This window comes from Mesocricetus auratus, unplaced genomic scaffold (assembly GCF_017639785.1).
Source record: "Mesocricetus auratus isolate SY011 unplaced genomic scaffold, BCM_Maur_2.0 Super-Scaffold_100010, whole genome shotgun sequence".
In the NCBI taxonomy this organism is placed as follows: domain Eukaryota; kingdom Metazoa; phylum Chordata; class Mammalia; order Rodentia; family Cricetidae; genus Mesocricetus; species Mesocricetus auratus.
The window spans coordinates 31,271,414-31,297,228 of record NW_024429194.1 but is presented as its reverse complement, the minus strand read 5'-3'; the positions used below and the strand labels follow the sequence as shown (position 1 = coordinate 31,297,228).

Genomic DNA, 25,815 nt, shown 5'->3' with positions numbered 1-25,815 from the left:
GATAAAGCTGGGAACAGGGAAGATCTGTTGGCTGGGTTATCTGAACCAGAGCCTCTTGGAGAGATTCCCACTGTTTCCTCTACTCAACCATCTACTCTATCGCTGTAGACTGGGGCTTTCTGCAAAGTTAGATAGAAACAGCTATGTCCCTGCTACCTATCCAACAGCGTCTGTAGCAACCCCATGTGGCTACTCAACTCTAGGAATGCGGGAAAACACAAATGAGCAACGGAATGTAAAACATAACGCTCAGGGCTTTTCATTTAAATAGACACGTGTTCTTATCGGCTGCAGATTAAGCAGTAAGTTTCCACTCCACTTTCAACAGAAAGGGAGAAATAGGATCCTCAGACACAGATTCTAATTCTGCTGTCTCATCAAATAGTACATATCCCTGAGTATCCCTCTCTCAGAGGGCTTCCAAGGCTTAGATAATTAATAAAAAAAAAAACTTTGTAGAGATGTGACAGCCATCTTTGTTATACAACAGGATTAAAATCAGATTTTTGAGTCCTACCTGGGGTGCAGTGTAGACACTTAACAATTTAATAGTGTTGTCAGGGCACAAATCAATGACATTTGTGAAGGGCAATAATGCCAAGGGTTGGGCCAAGGACTTAAGTGACCAACTAGAGATTGAAAAAGAAAGGACAAAAATGTCTCAGATTCCTACCATGCATCAGGCTTCCACAAACATTTTTTACCAGCCATAGGCATAGATGGTGTGAATCTTACTTCACAGAGAAGGAAACTGGGGCCTGGAGACATTAAACACTCTTAGTCACAATCTTGGTTGGTGCAAGGGAGCACGCTAGCTGGCTGGGATACCTGTGAGCACTTGATAGAAACCCTGGGGAACAAGCCAGCAGGATACAGAGATGGTTGGCCAACAAGCACCGGGGACAAGAGAGTGGCAGGAATTCCAAGTGGGAAGAGAGGAACCCCTGCAGCTTTGATGGAGCCTCTGTGACCTTTACTCCTAACTCAAAAAGGCCCACAAGCCTTGCTCCCTTTTTGGAGAACACAAACTCAGGGGAAAAAGAAATAGGACAGTCATACCAAATTTTAAATATTTTGATTTCAACGAATGAGCTTAAAAACCAGCATACCCTTTTGTTTTTCATTTGCATCTTTGGAATAAAGCTAACAATTTATTCCTCCAAAAAATATGAAATTTCACATGGGTATGATGCCTATGGTAAATAGCCCAGCCCACTTGGCAATCTCTGGAGGTGTTCTACATTCCCAAGCACCAAGGGGCAGTCACTATATTGGCACACGGCTTCCTAGAATGCTAGACAACACATTAGAATCAGAAGAAAAAACAGCCGGCGCTGGTCCCTGTTAAGTTTCCTGCCATTCACAACACAGTCAAACCTTACCCAGAAGGAAGGAAAGTCTCTATGTGGAGGGTAGGTGGGGTCCCTCACACAGAGGGCCATTATGTAAACATCAGCCTGAAATAGTTCCTCTTAAGCTTGCTCTTGGGCACTGAGTTCCCAGCACTCAGGCGCTGTTGTTTGGTAGTGAGTGTAGATGGGCAGAGAGCTCATTCTTAAGTAAATCATCAAGTATCAAGTCTAATCCAGAATGAAAATACTGAAAAACTCAGATTTGATCTGCCCCCCCAAAAAAAAGTGTGTGTGTGGGGGCGACGACCAGACAGGGAAAGAACTCAGCCTAGGGAAGGTATTAAGAAAAGGGTGTGGTGAAGCCATCCCTGATGCTATGGAAGCGTGTAAGTTTAGCCCTTTGCTCTCCTTAATCCTGGCAGTTTAATGCTTGATCTGGAGGACCAGGCAATAGAACCTTCTAGGAGTCCAATCTTCAGGATGTGTAGCTCCATCTCTGTGCTGGTCAGGGGCATGAGTTACCTAGTTTATAACTAAGAAGACCTACCTTAAATGTCAGCACAATGTGAGTATGTGATCAAGTTTTTTATCCAAAATGCTGGGCATATCACCTAGATATAGTGTTCACATCACTGTAATAGTAGGTCCCTGTGGTGGTTTGAAAGAAAATGGCCCCCCCAAAGGGAGGCCACTGGGAGATGTGGCCTTGTTGGAGTAGGTGTGGTCTTTTGGAGAAAGTATGGTCACTGTGGAAGCGGACTTTGAGGTATCATATACTCAAGCCACGCCCAGTGAGACAGACCACTTCCTGTTGCCTGTGAGCCCAGATAAAACAACTCTCAACTCCTTCCCTGAACCAGGTCTGCCTGCATGATGCCTTGCTTTCCACCACAGAAATAATGGACTAAACCTCTGAACTGTAATCGAGCCACTCCAATTAGAGGTTTTCCTCTATAAGAGTTGCCATGGTCATGTTGTCTCTTTACAGCAATAGAAACACTAACTAAGACAATCCCTTATGCCACAAAAGTCAATCCAGAGGGGGGTGGCAATTTTGGCACAAGTCCAGGATGGACCAGAAACCTCTCTCCTTTCTCCCATTAAGGGTGGTTCTTGGTTATTCTACAGAATAAGCTCCCTGCAGCTTCAGTAGACCAAAACCCAGGAATGGCATCTATATTCAGTGATGCTGGCCTAGGCTGACCCATCTGAAATTTGCAGTAGTTAAAGATCAAAATAGTGATAATAATAACAAAATCTAAAAAGTATAAAACAGAATTGTTTTACACATTACAGACACACAACCAACATGAGGGTATCTAATAACAGTCCTAAGGGAGGTAGAGAGGGAGTATTTCTACCCCCCAAAATCCCAAGGGCTCCAGAATCTGATGCTTTTGAGCAGAGGAGTGACATGATAAGGTGACAAATTCCACAAATGATCTCATGTGATAAACTACAGTGAAGTCAGAGACTGTAAGTACTCTATGGAGTTACCATCAAGCTATGAGGACAACATGTATGGAACCTAAATGAGTTTCATATTTAGACTCAGTTCTCATTCCAAACAGTAAATCTTTGTGTTTATGCAAACATCACAAAAATCCCCCAAATTTTTATATATAAAGTTTTTCAGAACGAAGATATATAGCATGTGCTATTATTAGTTCCATCCCATGGATGGGGAAATTAAGATGACAGAGGCTAAGCAGCTATTCTGCCAGCAAACGGTCGTCTGAGAAACAAGTCCTGAACTTGGAAGTCCTGCAGGCCCCATTACCAGGCTGTGCCCTGAAAGACGGGTCCTCAGCTAGTGCAAAAATATTAGCAAAATGCCAGGGGTGGGAGTAGGACATCATTCCTGCCTTGCTCAAGGTCACAGCCTCTGCCAGGTCTGTGGCAACACCTTGGGAACATTGTCCAAAAGTGTGGGAAGAGATTTCCCTGTCCAGCTTCACACCAGGCTTGCCAGCACCATCTATTCATTAGCCCAGCATTTATTAAGTGCCTAATATGAAATAAGCATTTATTAGGGTCCTGGCCTAAGTGTTATGAACACAAAACTATGATGAAAGCAGAAAGAAGGAAAATGAAAACCTAAGCGGCAGGTGACCTCAGAGCACTCTAAACTGTCTCTTTCAGGACTGAAACACATTCCCCAAACCCTGTCCTCTATCTATTTCTCCTGTGGTTGTCAAGTTTGCCCAGCCCTCAATGCCATGGTAAAGCCATTTATAAATTCCATTCTCAGCTGTAATTACACTGTCAGAAAACCTGAACACTCAATCTTTGCTCCACAATGTAGTCTGTTGGCAGCTGTGCATTTTGAAGGCAACCAGAAAGAGTGAAAAAGCCATTCTTTTCATAAGCATTTCTCCTGCTATGATAGAAAGGGGATGCGCGCTTGATATCTAATTTGCCCCCTGCAAGGTTATCCTGGGAGAAGTCCTGGCAGCACCCTGCCAGGTAGTAATGAAAGCCGCTGGCATCACAGAAGACAGAGACAAGGAAACCACTTACGGGTGCAGGGCATGGAGGCGGCATCGTTGTCGGCTCTGAAAAAGCCTCGGTCACAGGTACACGAGGTGGCTCCTTCCCAGACGGAGTAGCTGTGGGGTGGACACTTGGCACAGGTGGCATCCGTGGAGAGAGCTTTGTAATATCCAATTTTGCAAGCTACAGGGAAGGAGGAAAAGAAAAAACAAACATGAACCGCTGGTGAGAACAACAAAGCAAACCGTGAACACATTTCCTTGATGGTGGAAGGGATGGGGTGGGGGTGTGGGGGGGAGTTGTTGTTCATCTCTAGTGATGACCTGACTTGAGATGCAGGTCAAAGCAAGCAACCCAAAACAAGGACTAACAGGTTTCATGCAACCCAGGCAAACTTTCTATGTAGCTAAGAGTGACCTTAAATTCCACGTCCTTCTGCCTCTATGTCCTGAGTGCTGGGAATAAAACCCAGAGCTTTCTGCATGCTGGGTAAGCATTCTAGCAACTCAGTCACATACCCAGCATTATAGATTCTCTTTAAGGCTCACTGGAAATTCTGGTTAGGTGTCAAGGAGCCTCTAAAGGACACTGCCTTAAAATTAGCATGATCAAGTACAGTACAATCAAAGTTTACTGGAGTCTTTCTGGAAGCCAGCAACCATTAGAGGCACTCTTTTGATCAATCTTACTGTAGCCCACTATTAGTGGCACCTTTGCAATGAAGATTTCCAGCTTACACCAGGTAATTGTCAGGGTAAGACCCTACACCTGGTTAAGTTTCAGCGGCCATCTTTAACCCCCAAGTGTTCGTTCTATTCCCCAGATCCTGGACTCTCAGCCACTTACTTATTGGGGGGTCTTTTTATCCAATCAACTAGATGGAAATGTGTCCAAATGCTAACAACAGCAACGACAACAAAAACTGGTTGGTGGCTATTTCCTAATTATGGTTACAAAGGGAATGGAATTGAAAACCCAACAAAGGCATTCATAAATGACATGGGTTTGTGAGGCATGAGCCATTTCCTTTCAGGGCAAGGCAATGAAGGCTACTTAAAAGATAGATTGTGGAATAGTATATGATAAGTAGCTTACTTAAAAACCGGCTAACCTGTGGTGTTTTTTCTCAAGTGCATGAAGCCCTCCTCTATTTCCCTGCCTCCGTTTTTAGCCCACACCCTCTCCCCCTGCAATGAGCACCATGCACGAGGTGAGCACAGAGAACACAGGGTCATACAGTCCCTTAACACACCTGACTCGCTTTCCGTGATCTCATCTTTATAAACATCGCACACGGACACTGAGGACTACTTTCAGTAATGTGGAAAAATTCAATAATGCTGCAAAGCCTCATCATAAAAGTTAATTAATAGGTCTTTGCTCCCCTTCCCCTCTTTTCCTCCCCACACTCTTTGTGATTGCTCCCCAAACCGTCCTCAACCTAAAATAAAAAAGCTGACCAGTGCCATCAAGTATTAAGGTCACAGATAAGGACAATGATAATTAAGCTATTCCGTAACATCTGAGGATGGGAAAGAAATTGAGCTACCCCCAATTTTCCCAGCATGTTTTTCTCGAGGCTCGCTTCATTTATCACCTTCTCAGAATGCGTCAGTACTACCCGAACCCCATCTGGATAGAGGACCCACTGCATATTTTTCACTAGCCTAAAATGCAAGAGACTACTCATAGCCACGCAGGGACCTCCCTGAAAGGGACAGATGTATAACCACCCACACTTGCTGGGTTCACTGTGGAAACATAGCTACAGAGACATGCATCCACTGAGAGCTGCTGCATTGGTCCAGAAAGCATCCATCCACACAGCATCCACTGAAGCCCACCTCTGCCCCTCTGGCCTGGCCTGCTAGCTAATATTTTCTTCACCATCATCTCCCATAATGACAAGGGACTTTAGTGGGCGCTCAGCAAGGCGCACACACAGTTACTTCATTCTTATTAACTGAAGTTGTTTATGGAATCTCCCCTAACGAGCCAAAACTTTATGGTGTGTGGAGCACCGCCAGTAAGAGTGCTCCCAGATCAATCTCCTTTATTTGCTTTAGCCTTTCACTGGACCGAAGCACTTAGACAAACAAATTGCTTTGGTGGCTGTGATTGATGTGTCTCCCAAGTTCATAGGCATTCCATAATTAGATAAGGTTCAGCTTGCAAGGTGCTTTTGGTCATGTTTAAGATGGCCCGAGGGTTTTCATGAAAAGCTGCAACCCAGACTTAGCAGAAAATCACACCTCATAGTCCCACATCAAACAAGGAGAGTAGAGTCCCTAAGCATGGACACAAACAAACTCCCTGGATTCCCCTTGTCACTCAGTGAGTCACAGAAGATGAGAGCAACTTGAGACAACTCGTGCTAGAAATACCCACAAATCACAAATGATTTTAATGTCTTACAGAAAAAAATATATTCTGCACGTCCCTAGCTAATTCAAGCAAACTTCATTTTTATCATCAAAATCTGGACTTGCATGGTGAGAGGAGAAAGTGACGGTTGAAAGAAATTAGTCAGTGACCTATTGGTATGATATGAAAACACCACATTCAGAAGCTGGCAGGGGGCGGAAAGGACATGGCATTCTAATGAGACTACTTCTAGTTACAAAATTAATCTGGAGTTCACAACAATCCTACTGGAAGATGTTTCTTCCAATTTGTTAAAGCTCAAAAGTCGTTGTACTGGTTCTTCAGTGACTTCAAAGTGTCTGTGTGTGGTGGGGGTGCTTCTGAGTTTACCTAGTTTTTCCTCTTTTCCTCCATGCTCATGTTAACACCTTACTAAGGATAGATATACGTAAGTTTATTTGGGAAATACAAAGTTCTATACCAATTAAGAAAATCATGAGTCACTTTTCCAACACATTGACTATTTTCACTCTTAACTGGCTTTTACAAGCACAAGCAAAAAAAAAGAAAAAATACAGAATTGTCATTGTGCTATTCTCGGCAGCTCTTGCTACCCTTAACTGCATTAAGACCATGTTATTAATATTTCAGGATTCTTAGAAAGGCTCTTTCAAAATACAGTAGTGGCTTTTCACACACACAGCCATTTTGCTGCCTACATTCAAAATGACCTCTAAATTGATGGTTTCGTACATTTCTTTGCTCTGTGTGGTTCATCCGTTCAGAATTCAGCCCACAGATGGGTAAGTGCATCCTACATCTTTTCACCACAGTACTTAAGCATCTTAAAAAGCTTGCTATCCCTTTTATTCTCAATATATATATAAAATCCCTGTGAAAGATGCACTTGGTACAACACACATTGATATACACTTATTTCCCATCATTCTCTCTTGCTTGACTGAGAACCGGTACCCTGAATTTTTTAGGCAAATAGCTTCATATAAGCAAATCCAATGTCTTCCCTCAAAAAGCATCCTTCTGCATTTGAACCAGTGAAGGTGCTCAGAACGGGTCACCTACGAACAGGGATCCCCAGAGAAAGATCAACTTGGGACAGTGAAGCCAACTTGCTATCCAAAGCCCTTTATCTTTGTCTTCATTGCTTCTTTATGTCTAAGATGAAGTAAAGGGAGATGGAAGATGGGGAGGAGGAAAAGGAGAAACTTCTTTCATCAGTGTACCTACAACTGTAACAATGCTAACCTTAAGATTCTTCCCAAGACAGCAGAAAATGTAGCTTTTACTGGTCCACATGTCTCAACACATGGGAATAAGAAATAGGAAAGAAGCCGTAATTTCCAACAGCCTGTTCTATGCCATTGAGACACTATCTCAAACAGGACAAAGAACTAATGTAGATTCTGAATTTTAACATTACCATTACTTTGTTTTGTTTTACTTTGATCATAAGCTGGCTATAGCCACAGAGCCATGTGGGAAACTAGGGGATCTTGAGTTGGAAGCCAGAGTTCAACACAAAGAACCGTGGAAAAAAAAATCCTGTATTGATGGTTATGGCCACTTTTCTTCTGTAATTGCAGCAAGATTCACAGTACCTGATTGTCTTCCTAGCTCATTTTAAACCAAATTGTAAAATAACTATAAAATTGTTATTTGGGTGACAAATGGCAAGCGTCCATTGAACATTTTTTTGTATTTAAACGAACTACTTAATTTAGCTGCCATAATAATCCATGTGCTTGAAGTACTGATGTTGTTCTGCAGATGCAGGAATCCAAGGTTGTAAGTAATCTTCAATGTCAGCAAGCACCTAATTCCAGAGCTCATGGCCCCCTAAAGATTTTATGCACCTTAGTTAGGAAGGACCTTCTGCAGGATTCTGATTCTCATGGAGGGTAGGGAAGAGCAGAGGTGTCACTCAACTTGCATTGTTCCAGTTTGTGTCTCACTGCTGCCTGTGGCAGCCATATTGCCATCTGTGACCCACTGTCTGCTTTAAGATCCTCCAGGGCTGTCACTTCCCTACTAGGAACTTGAGGGTGAGGCCGATATGTGGAGACCACCTAGGAGTGAAATACACTCCAGATCTCATGTCCTGCCCCCAAAAATCTCCTTAATTTTGCATTCATTTTCTATTGGGGTGCACCAATAGTTCCAATAAACAATGTCATTACCTTGCATTTTATCTTTTACAATATTTTTCAGGGCCTGTGGAGATGACTCAAAGTAAAGTGCTTACTACATCAGGAAGAGGGTCTGAATTGGGATCCCCAACATTTCAACAACAACAACAAAATCAGGTGTGTCATGTGCCTGTAAATCCCAGGTCATACTGGAGCTCCACAGCCAGCCAGTGTGGTCAAATCAGCAAGCTCCATACAAAGGACCTATTACCAAAAATACACTCAATGTAGACCTCTGCCCTTCATGCACACTTGCAAATACATATAAGCATAGAGAAAACATGTATGTACATACGACTGTTTTCCAGTGTGACCACTGAACACATTAGACTTGATCTTCAAGTTTTCCATTAAATTTCTTTTGTAATATTGCTCTGGAAATGGTAGCATTGAACCTGGCAGGCACACACACACACACGTGCACAGGCGAGCGTGCACACACATGTACACACACTTGCAGAAGTAGGTACCGTAAGTTATGGGGCTATACCAGCAGCACCCAGGAACCTTTATGAACACACCCAGAACCTACCTCTCAAAGAGTATGATTTGTCCTCAAGCTCAGCTTGCAGGTAGTTAATCCCCATGTAAAGCCTAGTTTAAATTACAGTCTTCAAACTAATGGGGGTTAAAGGCTACCTTCCCAGGTAACAGACTAGTCCTCCCAATAAAGTCTCCAGGAAGAAATTTCAATTGGAATCCCCAAAGGAGAATGAGCCATTTATACAAACTGGTCCCTAAGGAGTATGTGACTCTTGGCCCAAAGGCCTCTCCACTTTTCCCTCTGGTTGTGATAAGAAGGTGTGCACTTCCTGCCTATTCTGGACCAGATACAGCATACTTTGAATATTTAGAAGTATAAACATCAAAGCCACTTACTACTGACCATTGTAATAAACCACTATTCTAATTAAGTGTTCACTAATATCATAAGGTAAGAATAAATGAAGAGGAAAATAGCCTGTATGATAAAGGATTGCCGCTCTCAGGATTTTATAAAATAGGCAAGCCCCAGTAACATTTAGGAAAGCTGTAAACATTAGGAATTGATCGTCTTACTGGTACAGATGGGGAAACTGAGGCAAAAAATCATCGATTAAACACAGACAAGGTTGACTTTCTCATCTAAGCAGTATGAGCTATTGTTGCTAACATCTTCTGTTACTTCTGGAAGCTACAGGGTGATGAAGACTGACAGTCATTTCACAGTAAAGAAGATCTGGTCTGGTTCAGAACCCACCAGTAAATAGGGCCAAATGCTGCCAAGCATGTATTATTCAAACCACGTTGCTACAGTGAGAATAAATGAAAGTGAACCATTCAGATGACTTTAAAGATTATCTTTCATTGGAGCCAGCAAAGTCTTCTGTAGAGCCAAATAGTAACTTACAGCTTTACAGGCAAGTTTGAAGGGATTATGTAAGAAAACAGAAAACAAATTGTTGGTGGTTCCATTTGAAATAATTGTAATAGTTAATTACTTTTTTCTATTAGATATTTACTGATGAGAACAGAATTCTTTATTGGAGATATAACATTTCTCTTAATTGGTCTTCAAGGAAAGTGTTTTCTATCACCAAATCAATTGCAAATGTCATCCATAAAAACATTACTAGCTTTCAGGTCATATAAAAACTGGTAGCAGGCTGGATTGGGCTCAGGGGGCTCTACACTGTCAGCCAATGATGGAGACAGACACTCTAAAATGAATGCCTTGCCTACGGTTCCTTTCTGGAGCATGCTAGGAAAGGCTGGACTATATGGCCCAGCTCTTTGTTATGGTGGTGGTGCTTGACTTTAATCCCAGAACTTGGGAGGCAGAGGCAGGCAGATCTCTGTGAGTTCGAGACCAGCCTAGTCTACAAAAGCTAGTTCCAGGACAGCCTCCAAAGCCACAGAGAACCCCAGTCTCGAAAAAACAAAACAAAACAACTCATCATTGCCAGGTAGAAAACTTCTATCAGTTTCTTACTGGAACCACTGATTACTATTATACACTGTGTATTGTTGTAAAACCACTTTTAAATTGATTTTTCATTCCTTGATTAAATGATGAGCCCTGACCCGGGGCCGGGGCGTTGCTACCTATTTTCTGAACAGTTTCTTTTAAGCACTTTTAAAACTCTGCAACAACAGTTCTTTTAAAATTCACATCTTTCTTTTCTTGAACAGCCAAAAGTGGAATGGTTCATCTACATCATAAAGGATCCGGATTTGGGTGTGGTAACCCACACCTAAGATCTGGAACACAGGATGAAGCAGGAAACTCAGGAGTTCAAGGTTAACCTCAGGTAGTAGTGAATTCCACCCAGATGGGGCTTAGTGACTCTGTTTTTTTTTTTTTGGTTTTTCGAGACAGGGTTTCTCTGTGGCTTTGGAGGCTGTCCTGGAACTAGCTCTTGTAGACCAGGCTGGCCTCGAACTCACAGAGATCCGCCTGCCTCTGCCTCCCGAGTGCTGGGATTAAAGGCATGAGCCACCAACGCCCGGCTGTGACTCTGTTTAAATAATAATGATGGCAGTGACAATGAGGATGATGGGCGGGAAAGGTGACTCAGCTGTAAAGAGAAGAATGTATCCTTTTTGCTGAGAACCTGAGTTCAAGACCCATCATCCATGTTGGCCAGCTTACAACTGTCTATAACTGTATCTACAGGGGATTGCTGTTTCTGGCCATAGTAGGCACCTGACTTGATGTACATACCCCTACACATAATTTTAAAAGTCTTAAGCAATTTTTAGAGCACTAATAGTGGGGCTGGAGAGGACTGGATTCGTTTGCTACCACTCACATGTCAGCTCACAACCATCTGTAACTCCAGTTTCAAGGGATCCAATGTCCTTTTCTGGGCCCTATGGGCATCAGGCATGCACAGTGTACATGGACACACATGTAGGCAAAACACTAATACACCTCAAATGACATTTTAAATTATGGTTATAATGATGAAGATGATGAAACTGGTGCTTGGTTCCTGAGTAACTACAACATAGTGCATGTACTGCAACCAGTGACTCTCAAGGACAAATGCATTCTCTTGTCTTGTGTCTGTGAAGATCAAACTCATTCCAGTTCTAAGTCAGACAGGCAGAGAAGGGTCTAAGATACATTACCAAGAGCTGAAACTGAAGCCAATCTGAGGCTAAGTTCTGAGGGTGCTAAAGTTCAGTAAATTCTAACCTCACATTGGTGTTTTCTACTCTTCTTTTTCAAATGACTTAGGGACTTTAAATTAAAACCCAAACCCCAGGATCCATGCTTACGATTGTTTGGTGGGTCCTAAGAATACTCATTTCTTTAAAATTGTAAGGCTAATGAAAACCCACTCTGAGAACAGCTGTCCAGTTATGAACAGATCCCCGCCCTCTCTCTCTCTCTCTCTCTCTCTCTCTCTCTCTCTCTCTCTCTCTCTCTCTCTCTCTCTCTCTCTCTCTCTCTCTCTCTCTCTCTCTCTCTCTGTGTGTGTGTGTGTGTGTGTGTGTGTGTGTGTGTGTGTGTGTGTGTGTGTGTGTGTGTGTGGGGTGGACTTCTGGAGTCCTGCTCTATCCCTCTGCTTATTCCTTTGAGACGAGGTCTCTTGCTGAACTTGGAGCTAGGCTGGCAGGCAGACATAACGCCCCAGAGATCCTGCCATTTCTGGTCCCCATACCACTAGGGTTACATGTACACAGGCAGCTACATTAGGATTTTTACATGGGCACTGGAACTAAGGTCCTCATGCTTTACTGGGAGTCTGGGGCTGGAGTGATTGTTCAGTACAAGGTAAATTCCAGGACAGCCAAGGCTACACAGAGAACCCCTTTCTCGGAAGAACAAAACAAGACAAATAAAATCCAAACAAAGAACAATAATTCATGCCAAGAACAGTGAGGAGTAGGCTTGGTTCTTAGTCTTACCACGACAAAAGCACAGGCTCCAGCAACCTAACAACAAGTTTGGCTTGGTTGCTGGCCTCATTGTCCCAATTAAAGATACAAGGGATCATGCAAAAAAACAAAGAGACTTAGGCAATGTGATCACATAGGAAGAGGAAGAGAAAGGGGGCCCAGGGGCACCCACCTCAGTCCATTTACCAGATAGTGACAGGAACTTTAGGTTCAGAGGAAGAAGAGAGAGGTGAGGCTAGAGATATGCATAAATAATCAGGACCTGCACGGTGTCCTCCATCTCAATTCTGGATGGGTGAGGTGGTCCAGAAGTCTTTTTTGCCTTAGCAAAAACAAGGGGCAGGTCTCAGGAGGTGACTACTGCTCCAGGGTGAGGTCCACCCTCACTGATAACTGACCTGAGGACACTGGATTCCTGGAATCCAAGGTGACTCAGACGGACCGGGAGTCAGAACAAAGGCTCATCTATGTGGCAAGGGGGAGTCAGGCAGACATAGAGGGATGGGAAATGATGGCTTTCATTTTATTCTTGTCCCCCAGGTGGACCCAGGTAAAGTCAATGCTTTTTAGCCAAGGCAGCTTCACTTGTTTTTATTGGATGTGTGAATTTAAAACACTGTAACTATTTCTGATTCTCACAATATTCTTATCCAAAGAAATGAGATGTGCTCACTCGGAGTTACCTCCTGGATAAGGCAAAAACAGGGTAAGCCATACTGAATTTTCTGAATGTTAGTTTTTTTAAATATAAAGATAGAACTAAATGTAATTTTTATCTATTATAATTGTAATCCACCCTTATTACAAAAAAACAAGATTGAATTAAGCACATAGCAATTACAACTTATTTAATTGCAAAATAAGTAGCAGGTATTTTTTAAAATGTCTAATTAGATAAGTCACTGGGTGGGGTTCTTGTGAGTTCTTTCCGCCAATAGCATGTATACTCCCTGTTTTCCTACAAGCCCAGACCTATTTGGGTTCCCCATCTCCTTGCCATGCTTCCTCTCATCACAGCTAGCTTTCAGGAAGCCAGACAAGAGGGGGCAATGGCAGAAAGAAACTATGCTGAAAATTGCCTTGCTCTTTCATGAACAGAAGGCAGTATAATCTCATAAATAGGTGGGTAATTCCAAAATGTCAGATGTGGTTGGTTTTCACATGAGGTGCAGTAAATCCTCTCAAAGCAAATTTAAATGAAGCTTGTTCCTTTTAAATCAACTCCATAAAAGTTACTGCACAATAGCAAAGGGGCATACAATGAGGAATGCTACTGTGGCACTTGGCGAAGACTTAATGCATCCAGTTTTGATGGCCAGGTTTGAAAAAGGACTTCCTGAACTCTTGGATGGCTGCTCCCTTTTCTCTGATGAGGAAGCTACCCTGTGTTATGTAATAAACCCCAACAGAGTGTATGTTCCTGGTCAACATGGGGTACTGGAGAGGTCTACCACATCTTAGTTTGTTAGAAGGGCTCTTGCACACGGAATCTGGAGCTCATAGACCAGGTTAAGCTAGCCTGTGGGCCTGATGCTAGAAACAAAAATCAAGAAGAATCTTGGTGTTACACAAAGCAGAAGCTGGGCCAAGGTTTTGGTACACCAGAACCAGACTAGCCAACACACTGAGGCTAACACGGCTACTGTCTTTTATGCCTCATACGTGGTGACTTCAGCTCATACCATTGGTGGGGGATCATTGGTTCAAAGGGGATCGATCATTCAAAAGTGAATCCTGGCCAGCCTAACTACCTTTGATAGAAAGAAACCCTTTCCCATGCCAGAGATCTATCTGTGTCCACCTCCTCCGTATTTGAGATTATTTTTTTTTTTAGGGACAACCATTTTAACAACTGAGTCTCCTTTTATGCACATTTGGGGTAGGAGTAAAAACAAGTGGATAAATTGGTACATCGGTATCAACTTTAAAATAGAAGCTAACAACAGCAACCGTAATCACAATGAAGTTTTTTCTTTCTATTTTTAAAACATGTATTCTGCTAAATAAAGATCCTTCACTCCTACTCTAGTCTTATTCCCTTTCCCACTTAGGGCACTGAAATTCTACTATATAAAAAAAGATACAAATCACATATGTAAATACCACTTGAAAAACAATCAGGCTAGTAGTATACTCTGAAGCCTTCATCTCTTCAAATTTTATGTATTTGTCCCCTTTTATGATGACTTTCCTTCTGAATTTTACATAAGACCCCTATGGCTTTCTGTGGTAAATTAAAGAAATAATAACTTGATTTTTGTCAACTGATTTAATGACTGAACAGAAGTTGAATGAATGAATCCATAAAGAACTCAAGGTCAAGAAAAAGAAGGAAGCACCTGCTTGCCCAACATACTGGTTTGTTATTCAAAGGCTGAAATGTAAAAGAACCACGTTATAAAGAAGAGTCAACAATGGAGTTGGAGAAATGATTCAGCGGTTAAGAGTATTTGCAGTTCTAGCTAAAGACCTGGGTTCAGTACCCAGGCCCCCTATGGTGGCTCACAGCCATCCCAATTAAAGTTCTAGGGATTCAACACCTCCTGGCCTCTGCAGACACCATGAGTGCATGAGGTTAATGTATATACATGCAGCCAGGATGCTTATACTCATTAAGAAAGTAGCCCTTAAAAAAGAAAAAGAAAGGGTTAGGGATACACTCGATTGACAGAGCACTTGCCTCCCATGCCAGAGGTCCTAGATTCACTGCAATAAGTTACTTAATATAAAGAAAGACAAATATTTTAGGATGAAGTAAATGCTAAATTGTTAAACAAATGTCTACCTTTAGTTGAAATGTAAAATTCCTCAAAATAACTGGTGAGAACTAAAAGACTTAAGTAAAAGCTGCTATCTAAACAATCCATCCTTACCAAGAGCACATCTGTTATAGCCAGGGACAGGCCAATCAGGAGCCACTAACCTTGATCTCCATGACATTTTACAGAGCATGGGACTTTTTGATGCGTTCCTATTGTCCTCTTCCCCCTTTGCTATTTGGGATGCGTGCGGACTCCTTGCTCATTAGAGACCCGCTAGTGACAAGCCACAGATGATGGCGGCTAGCAGCTCTTTCCTTGTCCCCTCCCCGCTCTAATCCAACCTGAATTTAATGCGGGTGGGCAATGGTGTGGGTTAGCATCGTTGTGTTAGCAATGTACCCACTGAGACATGCAGGCCGGTGCAGCCGCAACGCTGCACACAAGCCACCGTGTTTCAACAAGCACACACTCAACCTCTTCATAATGATCGCATTAGCAATCATGAGGGGGGCTTTACTGAGCATATTCTTAGAGTGAAGAGGCTGAGACTATGAAGGAAACCAGTGGGGTGGGCACTGAAGGTGTTTGCCAAGCTGGTGATTTGCACAAGAACCAAAAGGTGGCAAACTTCTGGTCCTACTAACTTTAGTTTGCTTAGTCTCTCTGTTTATTTAAAACTAAAGGCTGCAAAGGAGGCTGGGAAGGAATGAAAATATGTTGTAAAGCTGGGTGGGGCCAGAGCAAGAGAAACACCTGTTAAATAATTATTTGAATAACTCAGGTAGCATAGCTAGTCATTGTCACCCAAACGACTTTATGGCCAGAGTTGTCACCAGCCACGATTTATGCCTCTGAAATGACTGGAGTCATAACTGCCATCTGAGCTTGTTTTTGCTATGCTGATGAAGCCTGAGGATTTGAGAGAGAGAGAGAGAGAGAGAGAGAAAAGAGAGGTTTAAAAGAACTGGATTTCCCCACTGCTGGTAATTAGCAGTGTCTTCTTGGTCTCTGTGGAGGTTTTAGAACACTGTCACCTTTGTGCCCTTCAAAACATTCTGCGTGCTGTGAATTCTTTTGAAAGGGAATTTTAAAGTTCAGAGTCTACATGATGTTTTAGAAAGTGATTTATGTTAAACAGATAGGATCATTCTAAACATCTGGTTTTGGTATTACATGTTAGTGGATTAAAGATTTTTATGTAACTATCTGCCAGCATTTAATATTATATGTGTTGAACTATTCCAGCCTTGCTTGATGTCTGATGAGAACAAAATAAAATGTCTCCAGGAGTTCCCCAAAGAGACCTTGTCTAGACCAAGTGAAATTTATGGAGAAGCTGCAGTGTCTGCTTTCAGTTTGATGCAGAGCAGAACAAGGGGTTGTTGCAAAGATGGGCTACCCAAACACCTGGGATGACACTAACGATCTTGCTAATACACAGATACTGCTAACACCAAACGGTCTTAAAGCCCATGCACCCAGTCATACCCCCGAAAGCCGAGCATATTGTGTGTGCATCACACAATTTTATGAAGTGAGAACTCATCAGCTGGAGATGTCATTGTCCCAAGGTTCCAAGAAGAAGTCAGTCTATAGTCAAATACAAAGCCTGGCAACAGAGATCTCATCTGCTAGACAAGGAGACAGCAGCCTCCCCAAGATTTACCTGTGAGTTCTCTGCTCTACTACATCCCCAGAGGTGCTTCAAGGAGACCAGCATTCAAATCCCCTCTTGCAAAGAAGCAACGAACCACAGAAAGAAGAGCTGGTCTCTAGATGCTCATTACAGGCTGGTAAGTGGGGCTGATCCCATCTTCAGGGGCTTTGGGAGGTTCTGCCGCAAGTGCTGTGGCAGCCCAGCCTTCTCTGTCATCAGATTGAATTCATGGGAAAGGGCAAGGTGCCAAAAGTGCTTGCAGGTGAATTCTGTGTCCCTTTCAAGTAAGTCTGACTTACACTGATGACTTGAAACATGGTTATCTTTTGTTGAGGAGGATTATCAGTTGGGTCAGAAGATCGCTTCCAGATGTAAATAGTAAATCACCAACAGGAATGTAAGGGAAATAGCAAGCCACAGATTCTGCATTTGGTTTTTCTCAATTAATATTCCCCATATCAAAGAACAACTGGGATGAAAATACAGTATTAACAAACATTGCATGATGCTGTGTTCCCAAAACGTTGGGTCATGAAGGAAGAAAAAAGGACAGAGAGGAATCTTTCATAAAATCTGAGTGAACCCATATAAATAAAGAAGCTTTGAAGTACCTGGTTATTCCCACTGAAAAAGGGAGGGAGGGGGCTGGAGAGATCACTCAGTGGTTAAGAGCACTGGCTGTTCTTCCAGAGAACCCGGGGTTAGATCCTCAGGCCACATGGCAGCTCATAACTGTAACTACAGTTCCAGGGGATCTGACACTTTCATATCAATGCACATAAAAGTTAAGCAAAACTAAGAAAAAGAAAAAAAGAAAAAGGGAGGGAGGGATGGAGCAAAGAAAAGACAGAGGGAAAAGGGAAGAAAGAGAGAAAGAAAGAAAGAAAGAAAGAGGGAGAGAGAGAGAGTGATGGAAGGAAAAGAGAAGGAGGGAAGAGGAAAAAGAACAAACCAGATTACCAAGGACATTCGAACCTTTGCAAATTTAACCACCCAAATCCACCACCCCCCAAGCTAGGAAATGTTTAGCCATTCTAAAAGATCTCTAGACAGCCTCCAAAGGGGAAGAACCGAAGCTGAAAGGTTTTCTAAGGGTTTATTCACAAGATACAGTGTGCCTGGATTTTGAGAAAGGAGTCTCTTAATGTTCACTAATGACACTTCTTGTTTATTCATCCCTGAGCAGCTTACAAGGTCCTTCCAATCAGCCAGCCTTAGCAAGCAGATCAGTTTCGTGCTCAAAAAACTGAAACAGTAAGACCTGCATTTTATTTATTTCCTAGCACCGAGACTCGATCATTCTGAACCAGGCTCAGACTTGAAGGGAAAATGGTGACACCATAAATCCTTCTCCCAGAGTGAAAGCAAAGTTGTTAGGTAGACAGAGAACAACTCACAGCTGCTCCCTCCAGCCATGTTAAGATTCCACAAATCTCAGCACTGGGGAGGCAGAGGCAGGTGGAACTCTGTGAGTCTGAGGCCAGCCTGGTCTACAGAGCTAGTTCCAGGACAGCCACGACTGTTACACAGAGAAATCCTGTCTTGAAAACAACCAAAGATTCCACCAGTCCTGTCAAACACATACCCAAGAATCCACATTCCCCCTGTAGGCAGAAACAGAAGTGACCAGGGGGTATGGGAGTGGGACACAGGAAATGGGAAGACTGACTCTCTTCCATCCCAGTCTTGGCATTGGCCAACTTATTCTGTACATAAATTGGAACAAAAAGAGCCTCACTCTGCAGCTCTGGTTGGCTTGAATTCCTTATACCAGGCTGGCCTGGAATACACAGTCACTTGCCTCTGTGCTGGGATTAAAAGTGTGTGTAACCAGACCCAGTTTAAAATTCTAATTCCCTGCTCTTCCCATAGGTAAACTCAGTGACTCTGAACCAATCTAGGATGTGCTAAGCTTGGTTCAGAAGCTAATACGTAGCACTCCAATCTTCCTCCCAGGACTGACTGGTGTGATATCCCACAATAAACTCACTCTTCAAATCCACCTTTAATTTAGGAGATTCCCGAGGCTCGTGGAATTTCCGTTGTTAAATTTTATCTGACCAACTCCCTCCTCCCGCTTAGGGGGTGTCTGGAGATAGAATTCACACTAGGACCAAGGCTGGTCTAGAACTAACTGTACAATAGACTGATAGATTGGCCTCAAATTTACAATAGTCCTTCCGTCACAGTTTTGGGATTATGGAGGAGAGCTTCCACACCCAACAGGTACAATGGAGCAGTAATATGCCGGGATCAGCCTGGAGACAAGGTTTCTGCTTTCTTGGGCACACATTCTAGTGGCAATCATAGAATCCAGCACGTGGAGAGGGTGGATCTGGAAAGTCAGCTAAGAAAGGGGCAGGAAGGAAGAAAGTACCCAGGGAAGCATGCAAGGAGCCAGGAATAAGTGTGGAAGACAGAACAGAAAGGGAAGGCTTGCTGTTCGGAGCTGAGAGGAACCTCAAAGCCAGGACCCGAGAAGACAGATGTATGTAACCGTCCTTATGTCTCAGGTGCCATCCTCACAATGGCAATGGGATCTGGAGCTAGGCATGTAGGGCAGAGTACTTGTCTTACATGTACCCTGGAAAAAGATCCCACTGCCTGTTGGAATTTGGGCAACCTAAGTCACTGAGGCAGAGAGGTCTGCTAAGAGGCCCGTGAGGTGGCCAAGGGACTAGGGTGGAGAAAGTGGGTGTAGGAGTCAAGTTTCATTATCAGTGACTTAGGAGACCAACCTTGTGCTTCCCCAGTCTCAGAAAACATTCCCTTAAGTAGACCTGAGATTCCAATCAAGTGACACAGGAGAGATTTCTATTTCGCCTTGGCTCTGTCTCTCACCATGAGTCACGTCTAGATCCACCTGAGCAGGGCCATCACCATCACTTCCTGGACTAATTAGGCTCAAGACGCCTTCTGTACTGTAGCCTTTAGGAGGTTGGAATCAGGCCTGGTCCCGACCACTTAAGCGGGGGGGGGCACACCTTGATAGCAACTTCATGACAGTGCCGTGACTCCCCGGGGCCAGGCTCCTGGATATGATTCAACCAGGGATTAAATGCAGCTGGTGAGAACCTGCCAGGGTGCTACAAATGAAGGAAGCATTATTACAAGTTTTGGAATGGCATCAGGTAGTTACTGGCATGGTATTCAGTTAAGGTATTCCTTTATTGTCCCCTCAGTGACAGGTGGCCTGACCCAGCTATGAGATAGCAGGTAGCTTGCCAGACAGTATCTACAAAATGAAATTGCCCCCTTTAGATTTGTTTCTCCACACCTTTTCTTGATTGGCCCTGATTTAGAAGCTTCAGTCTTCCTCTCAAACTTACAGGAAATGAGACCCTTTCTCAGATGCCTAAAGCTCTCATTCACAGACCACTTCCTCCCTTCCTTCTTTTCTTTCTCCCTTCCTACCTGCTTCCTGCCTTTCTCTTTTGTCTCTCTTTTGTCTTTTTTTGAGGCAGAATTAATGTAACTCAGGCTTGCCCGGAGCTAGTGATCTTCCTACCCGAACTTCCCAACTACCAAGATCACAGTTGTGTACGACTAATGGCCAAAGAGGGCTACTCCTTACCGTTCTTCTCCACAGCTATAACTTAAAACCTGTCTTTCGGAAATCTGTGGTGGATGTTCCTCTGCAAGCACAAGCTGTTTGAACTTTAGTGTTTCCAGTGGTTCTGGTACCCTGAGCTGCTCCCCATCACTATCCTGTGCTCTCAGAATACAATGAATGATGCCACTGCTGTGTTTAGCATCTACGTGCTGATGGCCACCCCTTAGCACCTGGACAAAAGGCAACTTGACTACCCACCCTCCAGCTACAAGCAACACAAAGTTTTTTTTTCTAGTTCCTAGTGCCTTTGTGACTTGCATTTCCCTTCAAATGGCCTCCCAATGGCACAGGCTTTGTTGGAAGTTGCCAAAAGGGAAGCTGGGACAATCCCACCCCAGGCAGGCAAAAAAAAAAAAAAAAAAAAAAAAAAAAAGATTGCTGATAATCCCAGCAGGCTGGGAGGGGCAGGAGAAAGGGCTTTCTATGGCCTCTTATTAGGAGCACTTGTCACCTAGGGATTGTGAGGAACCTGTGGCTTCTGATTGCCCACTGGGAAAGGAATCTAGAGAGAGAACAGAATCATTTTGAAAAGTTAACAATACTTAGATCCAAATAATTTCCTGAAGGGAGATGGCAGTATCTTGGAGGGTGTGGAGTTTGTGAGGAAAGACAGGCAGGCTTGGGAAGCCCTGGGAGATAGGATTAGAGATAAGACCCCAGCTGGGTTAGTCACACCCTCCCACACACATTTCACTTGGCAAGCTCTCAATGCCAAAGCTACAAGCAGAAGGCAGCACAGTCCAGCAGCCAGGGTGCCTAGAAAGGTAGTTCTAAATATTTTTTCTTAATCTGAGAATAACAAAATGTGATCAATTTTTTAAAAACGAGAATACCACACTCCTGTAGCTACAGAAGACGCCAAGTTTCTCTCACTTCCCAGAAAGGGGTACGAGACAACAGAGTCTCAATTTGCTTTTGAGTGGAAAACAGAAGGTTATCCCAACACAGGAATCAGGAAAGGAGTGATAGGATGGAGAGGAGGGGACCAGGGACAGAGCAATGGATCCCCATGCCCCTCCCTTCTGTTCGTGGGCCAATTTGCTGTGGTCTGTCTCTCTGTAAAGATATCTTACCTAGGAAGACTCTAGTACTGCTTAGTGTTAGTGTCAATGTTGTCCAAGGAAAGGGAGCCCCTCCCAGGATTTAGGAAGAAGAAGACCAATGAATAATGTATTATAGCTGGGCGTTGGTGGCACACACCTTTAATCCCAGCACTAGGGAGGCAGAAGCGGTCGGATCTCTATCAGTTTGAGGCCAGCCTGGTCTACCGAGCGAGTTCCAGGACAGGCTCCAAAACAATACAGAGAAACCCTGTCTCAAAAACCAAACCAAACCAAAATAAAAAAACAAGCATCCAAATGAAATATAGGCCTGAGCACACTCACCACAGCCCAAACAAATGAAAACTGTTTGCTTCCCTTCTTATCAACAGGGTCCTAGATGGGAGTCTCTGAGACTAAAATCTTCTCCCTTAATTTAGAGTCTATCTCCTTCCATCTTTTTCTCCCTCTTCCTCTTCACAGGTCATAAAGATTTTAAATACTCATTTAGGTAAGAAATAAAATGCCACAGATGATTATGTCACACTCCCTAACACCCCCCCATTCTGTATGCTATACAGTTCAAAAAGGAAGAGTTAAACAATGGTCCCCCATTTGTCCCTATAATGTCCTACCACTTCAACAGAAGTAGACAGCACGCCATTTGTTCTCATTTGAATTGGTGTCCACACATTCACAATGGCAAATGACTAAACGTTTAACTCCTCTCTAAAGCCTAAAGGCAGGCACTACCTCAACCAAACATTACTGCGCTCAAGAATTAGAATTCAAATTTATGCTTGTATATGCATCACTTCTGCTTTTATGTACTGAGCATGCAACACTTTATTACACAGCACCCAATTGAGAACCCTAGAGAATGAGGTTTCTCACCTTCATCCCTCTTATTTGGGAAGCTTTGGATTCTCAAACATTTTTGAGATGTTCAATTGCAATTTTTCTCTTCTATCCCCCCTCCCTAGAAGACAACTTCTCACTGTGTAGCCCAAGCTAGCCTTAAACTCATGATCCTTGCCTGGCCCTGGCATTGGTGGCAGCACTTGGGAGGCAGAGAGAGGCAGGTAGATCTTTGTGAGTTCAAGGCCAAGCCTGGTCTACAGAGCTAGTTCCAGGACAGCTAGGGCTGTTACACACTGTTACACAGAGAAAACCTGTCTCCAACCGCTAACCCCTCCTCCACAAATAAATCTCATGATCCTTTTGCCTCAGGCTTAAAGCCCTAGGATTTCAAGTCTGTGCTATCATACCTGGCTTCTCAAATCTTGTTTCTGAAAGTTCAGGCAATCTCTGACTTTTTCCCCTATAAGTTGATGATTCTGAACAAATGAAAGAAAGCTATCAATCATCCTTAAAATTCATGCTTTATAATGACATGGTAACATTTTGATGAACCCCCTTGACAGTTCTACTTTTAGTATGCATTCTTTGAGAAGTATACATGGCACATTTAATGTCTCTTTAAAATATATTTGCATTTTATTAACTTTCATAGCATCTGCATTCATTTGAAAATTTCCTATGGTTCATATTTTATTATGTCCCACTCTTTGGTGGTTTTTCTTTTAAACTATGTTAAGCTTCTTAAATAAAAAAAGAGGGAGATTATGAAATACTTATTTTTTCATGCACAATAGTGCTTGGTGCACGGAACATTAGCCCAGAGAGATTTCATGTGAACTCCTTCCTTATTCTGAGCTGGTTCTGACTGACTACCTGGCTTCCAGCAGTCAACTTTACTTCAAACTTGGAGGCCAGAGAGAATGCAATATCCAAGGCCTGTGGACATCCTTTCTGTTTAGATGCTGCAAACTGCTATTAAGTAGGCTTGAGACTGTGTCAGGGTTTCCACACCAAATGCCAGATACTATAGGAACAATAGAATTCAGACAGGGAGAGGGGAAGCCGAGCCTGCTTATTTTCAAAAGAAGGGTGTGCGGTTAGCTGGAGGCACTTGAGACGTTGAAGTCAAGATGTTTAAGATACAACCTAGACTATAGATCGGATCCAGGTCGGCATGCCCAGACCACTGGCTAGAAGCTCAGGAGCCAGGGTCTTGCAATCCTTTATTTCTAAGGCAAGTGGAGAAAACTGGGTAATAAAACCTTGATTGATGAGAAACACAGAGGTAGGAGGGAACAAGTGTCCATTTACTACCTACCAGGGACTAGGCCAGGCATACTCACTCACCCAGTCTCTCTCACAGGGTCATCGTTCACTACAGCACTCTCCTAACACATCTCCTAAGAGAGAGATGTCAGACCTCCGCTGTATTCACTCAAGATTTAGCAGGGGGCGTGAAGAGACGCTAGCTTCACACAATCAAGGAGACAGTAAGGCAGGCAAGCACCAGAGATGGCCAAGTCAATAATCAGTTCCTCCGGGCCAACTACCGTATCCAGGAACCCACCACCACATTCACTCTGCTGCATTTACACACGGTTTACCATCTAGTCCCCTTCCTGGTTTGTTAAATCATATTTAAGACAGCCATAAATCGAAACAGACAACACAGACACAATCCTCATAATGAAAATATTTTTAATTAAATCCTGTGGTGAATTCAGAAACCTCAGCACTGTGGGTGAGCCCCCCATACTTAAAAGAAGTGACAGAGTGAGCAGTAATGGCAACTAGTTACTGGAGCTCTCCAGGCTTTCCTTTGCTTCATTCAGTACTCCACCCTGCATACATACATACATACATACATACATACATACATACATACATGTATGTATATATTCATGTGTAATATATTCATTATACATTCATATTTGATTATACATATGAATGTGTGTAACATATTAAAATGTAAAAATCTCATTGGTTACAATAATGGAGAGAAAGGAGGGAATGGAAATGAAGTGACAAACATGTACAAAAATCTCAGGTGCTTAGAGATGCTCTGAGGTAGCAATAAACTAATTACATCTATTTTTTTTTTCTGCAAACATCAAGAGCTGGAGAAACCCGCATGGTTTGCAGAGGGCAACACACTGTTCTATGGAGTGGCAGAGCACATGTCAGATGCAGACAGCTAAGGCTTTTTCTGGTCCTTCTGTGTGCTGCCTCCTCCTGCTCTGCCAACACAAACCCTAGCCCAGCAATGCTTCAGAACACAAAGCACATCAGATTCTGTGTGAGCCCAAGCTGACACTAGGCTTCTGAGAGAAAAGGAAACTTTAGAAGGGCTGTGTGTGTGTGTGTGTGTGTGTGTGTGTGTGTGCGCGCACGCGCGCGCACACACACACGATCAGTGAGACAGGCGGTTAATGAAATGTCTTTAAGCCTAGAGTGATGGTGTACTACACCACTGAAGAGACTCAGGAAGGAGGATAGGAAGTTTGGTCACAGAACAAGACCTTGTCTCATCAAAAACCCAACAGCGCACGCCTTTACTCCTAGCACTCGGGAGGCAGAGGCAGGCGGATCTCTGAGTTCGAGGCCAGTCTGATCTACAGAGCTTGAGTTCTGGGGCAGGCTCCAAAGCTACAGAGGAACCCTGTCTTGAAAAAAACAAAACAACAATCCAGCAGCAGCAGCAGCAGCAGCAGCAACCCAACAGCCATGTTTTATAAGTCCTCCAGTGTCTTTTAGTTGAAATGAAGCAGGAGGAGCAAGGAGATGAAGACTGCTCTGCATTGTCTAGTGTAAGTTGTTAGATAGAACTCACCAATGTAGACTTTACAACCCGTCTCCACTTATTTATTACTAACCTTGAGGCAGGGTCTCAATACATATGTAGCCCTGGTGCCCTGAATGCTACAATTAAAGGTGTGTGTCACCTTGCCCAGCCTACACTCATACAAAGAATGGGGGTGGCCTTTCGGAATGTCTCGAATTCTTAACTATCCACACAAAGTTTATAGAGGCCTTAATGGCTTTGCTTAAGCAGGGAAGATAAAGTGGGTAAGGAATTTCTCAACCTCTCGAGTGTTCATCCAGGTTACTAAACAACCAGACTGCCACAACTAATGTTTATTAACTGGGAGAAAAAAAATGATTCTTGATTTGCTCACATTTTATAGCTATTGTTTAGGAATGAAAATGTACAGTGGGTCTATTTCCTAATAATACAGGTATTTGAAACTAAAATTTCCGAGTAATTTTTCAAAATTCTTGCATCCTCGAATGTGTCTTGTTCACCTGAGGAGTGGAGGTGGGGGATAAAGAGGCAAATTTTATAATTGTAAGTATGAAGCCAGCTTAACATTCTCTGGTGCGTGTCAAATTACAGCCCATGATAGAAATTTGTTTCATAAAAGAATGTGACAAAAATTGATGTAAACTGGACCAATCTGTCAAGTAAGTGGCACTGGAAGTGGCCTCAGGGCAAAGCAGCTGCGAGTCATTTGTCCCCACAATGTGGCCACAGAGATGCTATCCTTTACGCTGTGTGAAACTTCCCATTTAGGGGAATG

General features: G+C 43.2%; 1 protein-coding gene across 1 annotated transcript in view; it reads right to left on the bottom strand.

Moving 5' to 3' along the window:
* Epha4 (EPH receptor A4) overlaps positions 1 to 25,815 on the bottom strand; it is a 140,222-nt gene that overhangs the window by 70,109 nt on the left and 44,298 nt on the right. Inside the window, 1 exon segment of the mRNA XM_005070450.4 lies at positions 3,873 to 4,028. Within this exon segment, the coding sequence (XP_005070507.1) occupies positions 3,873 to 4,028 (156 nt within the window).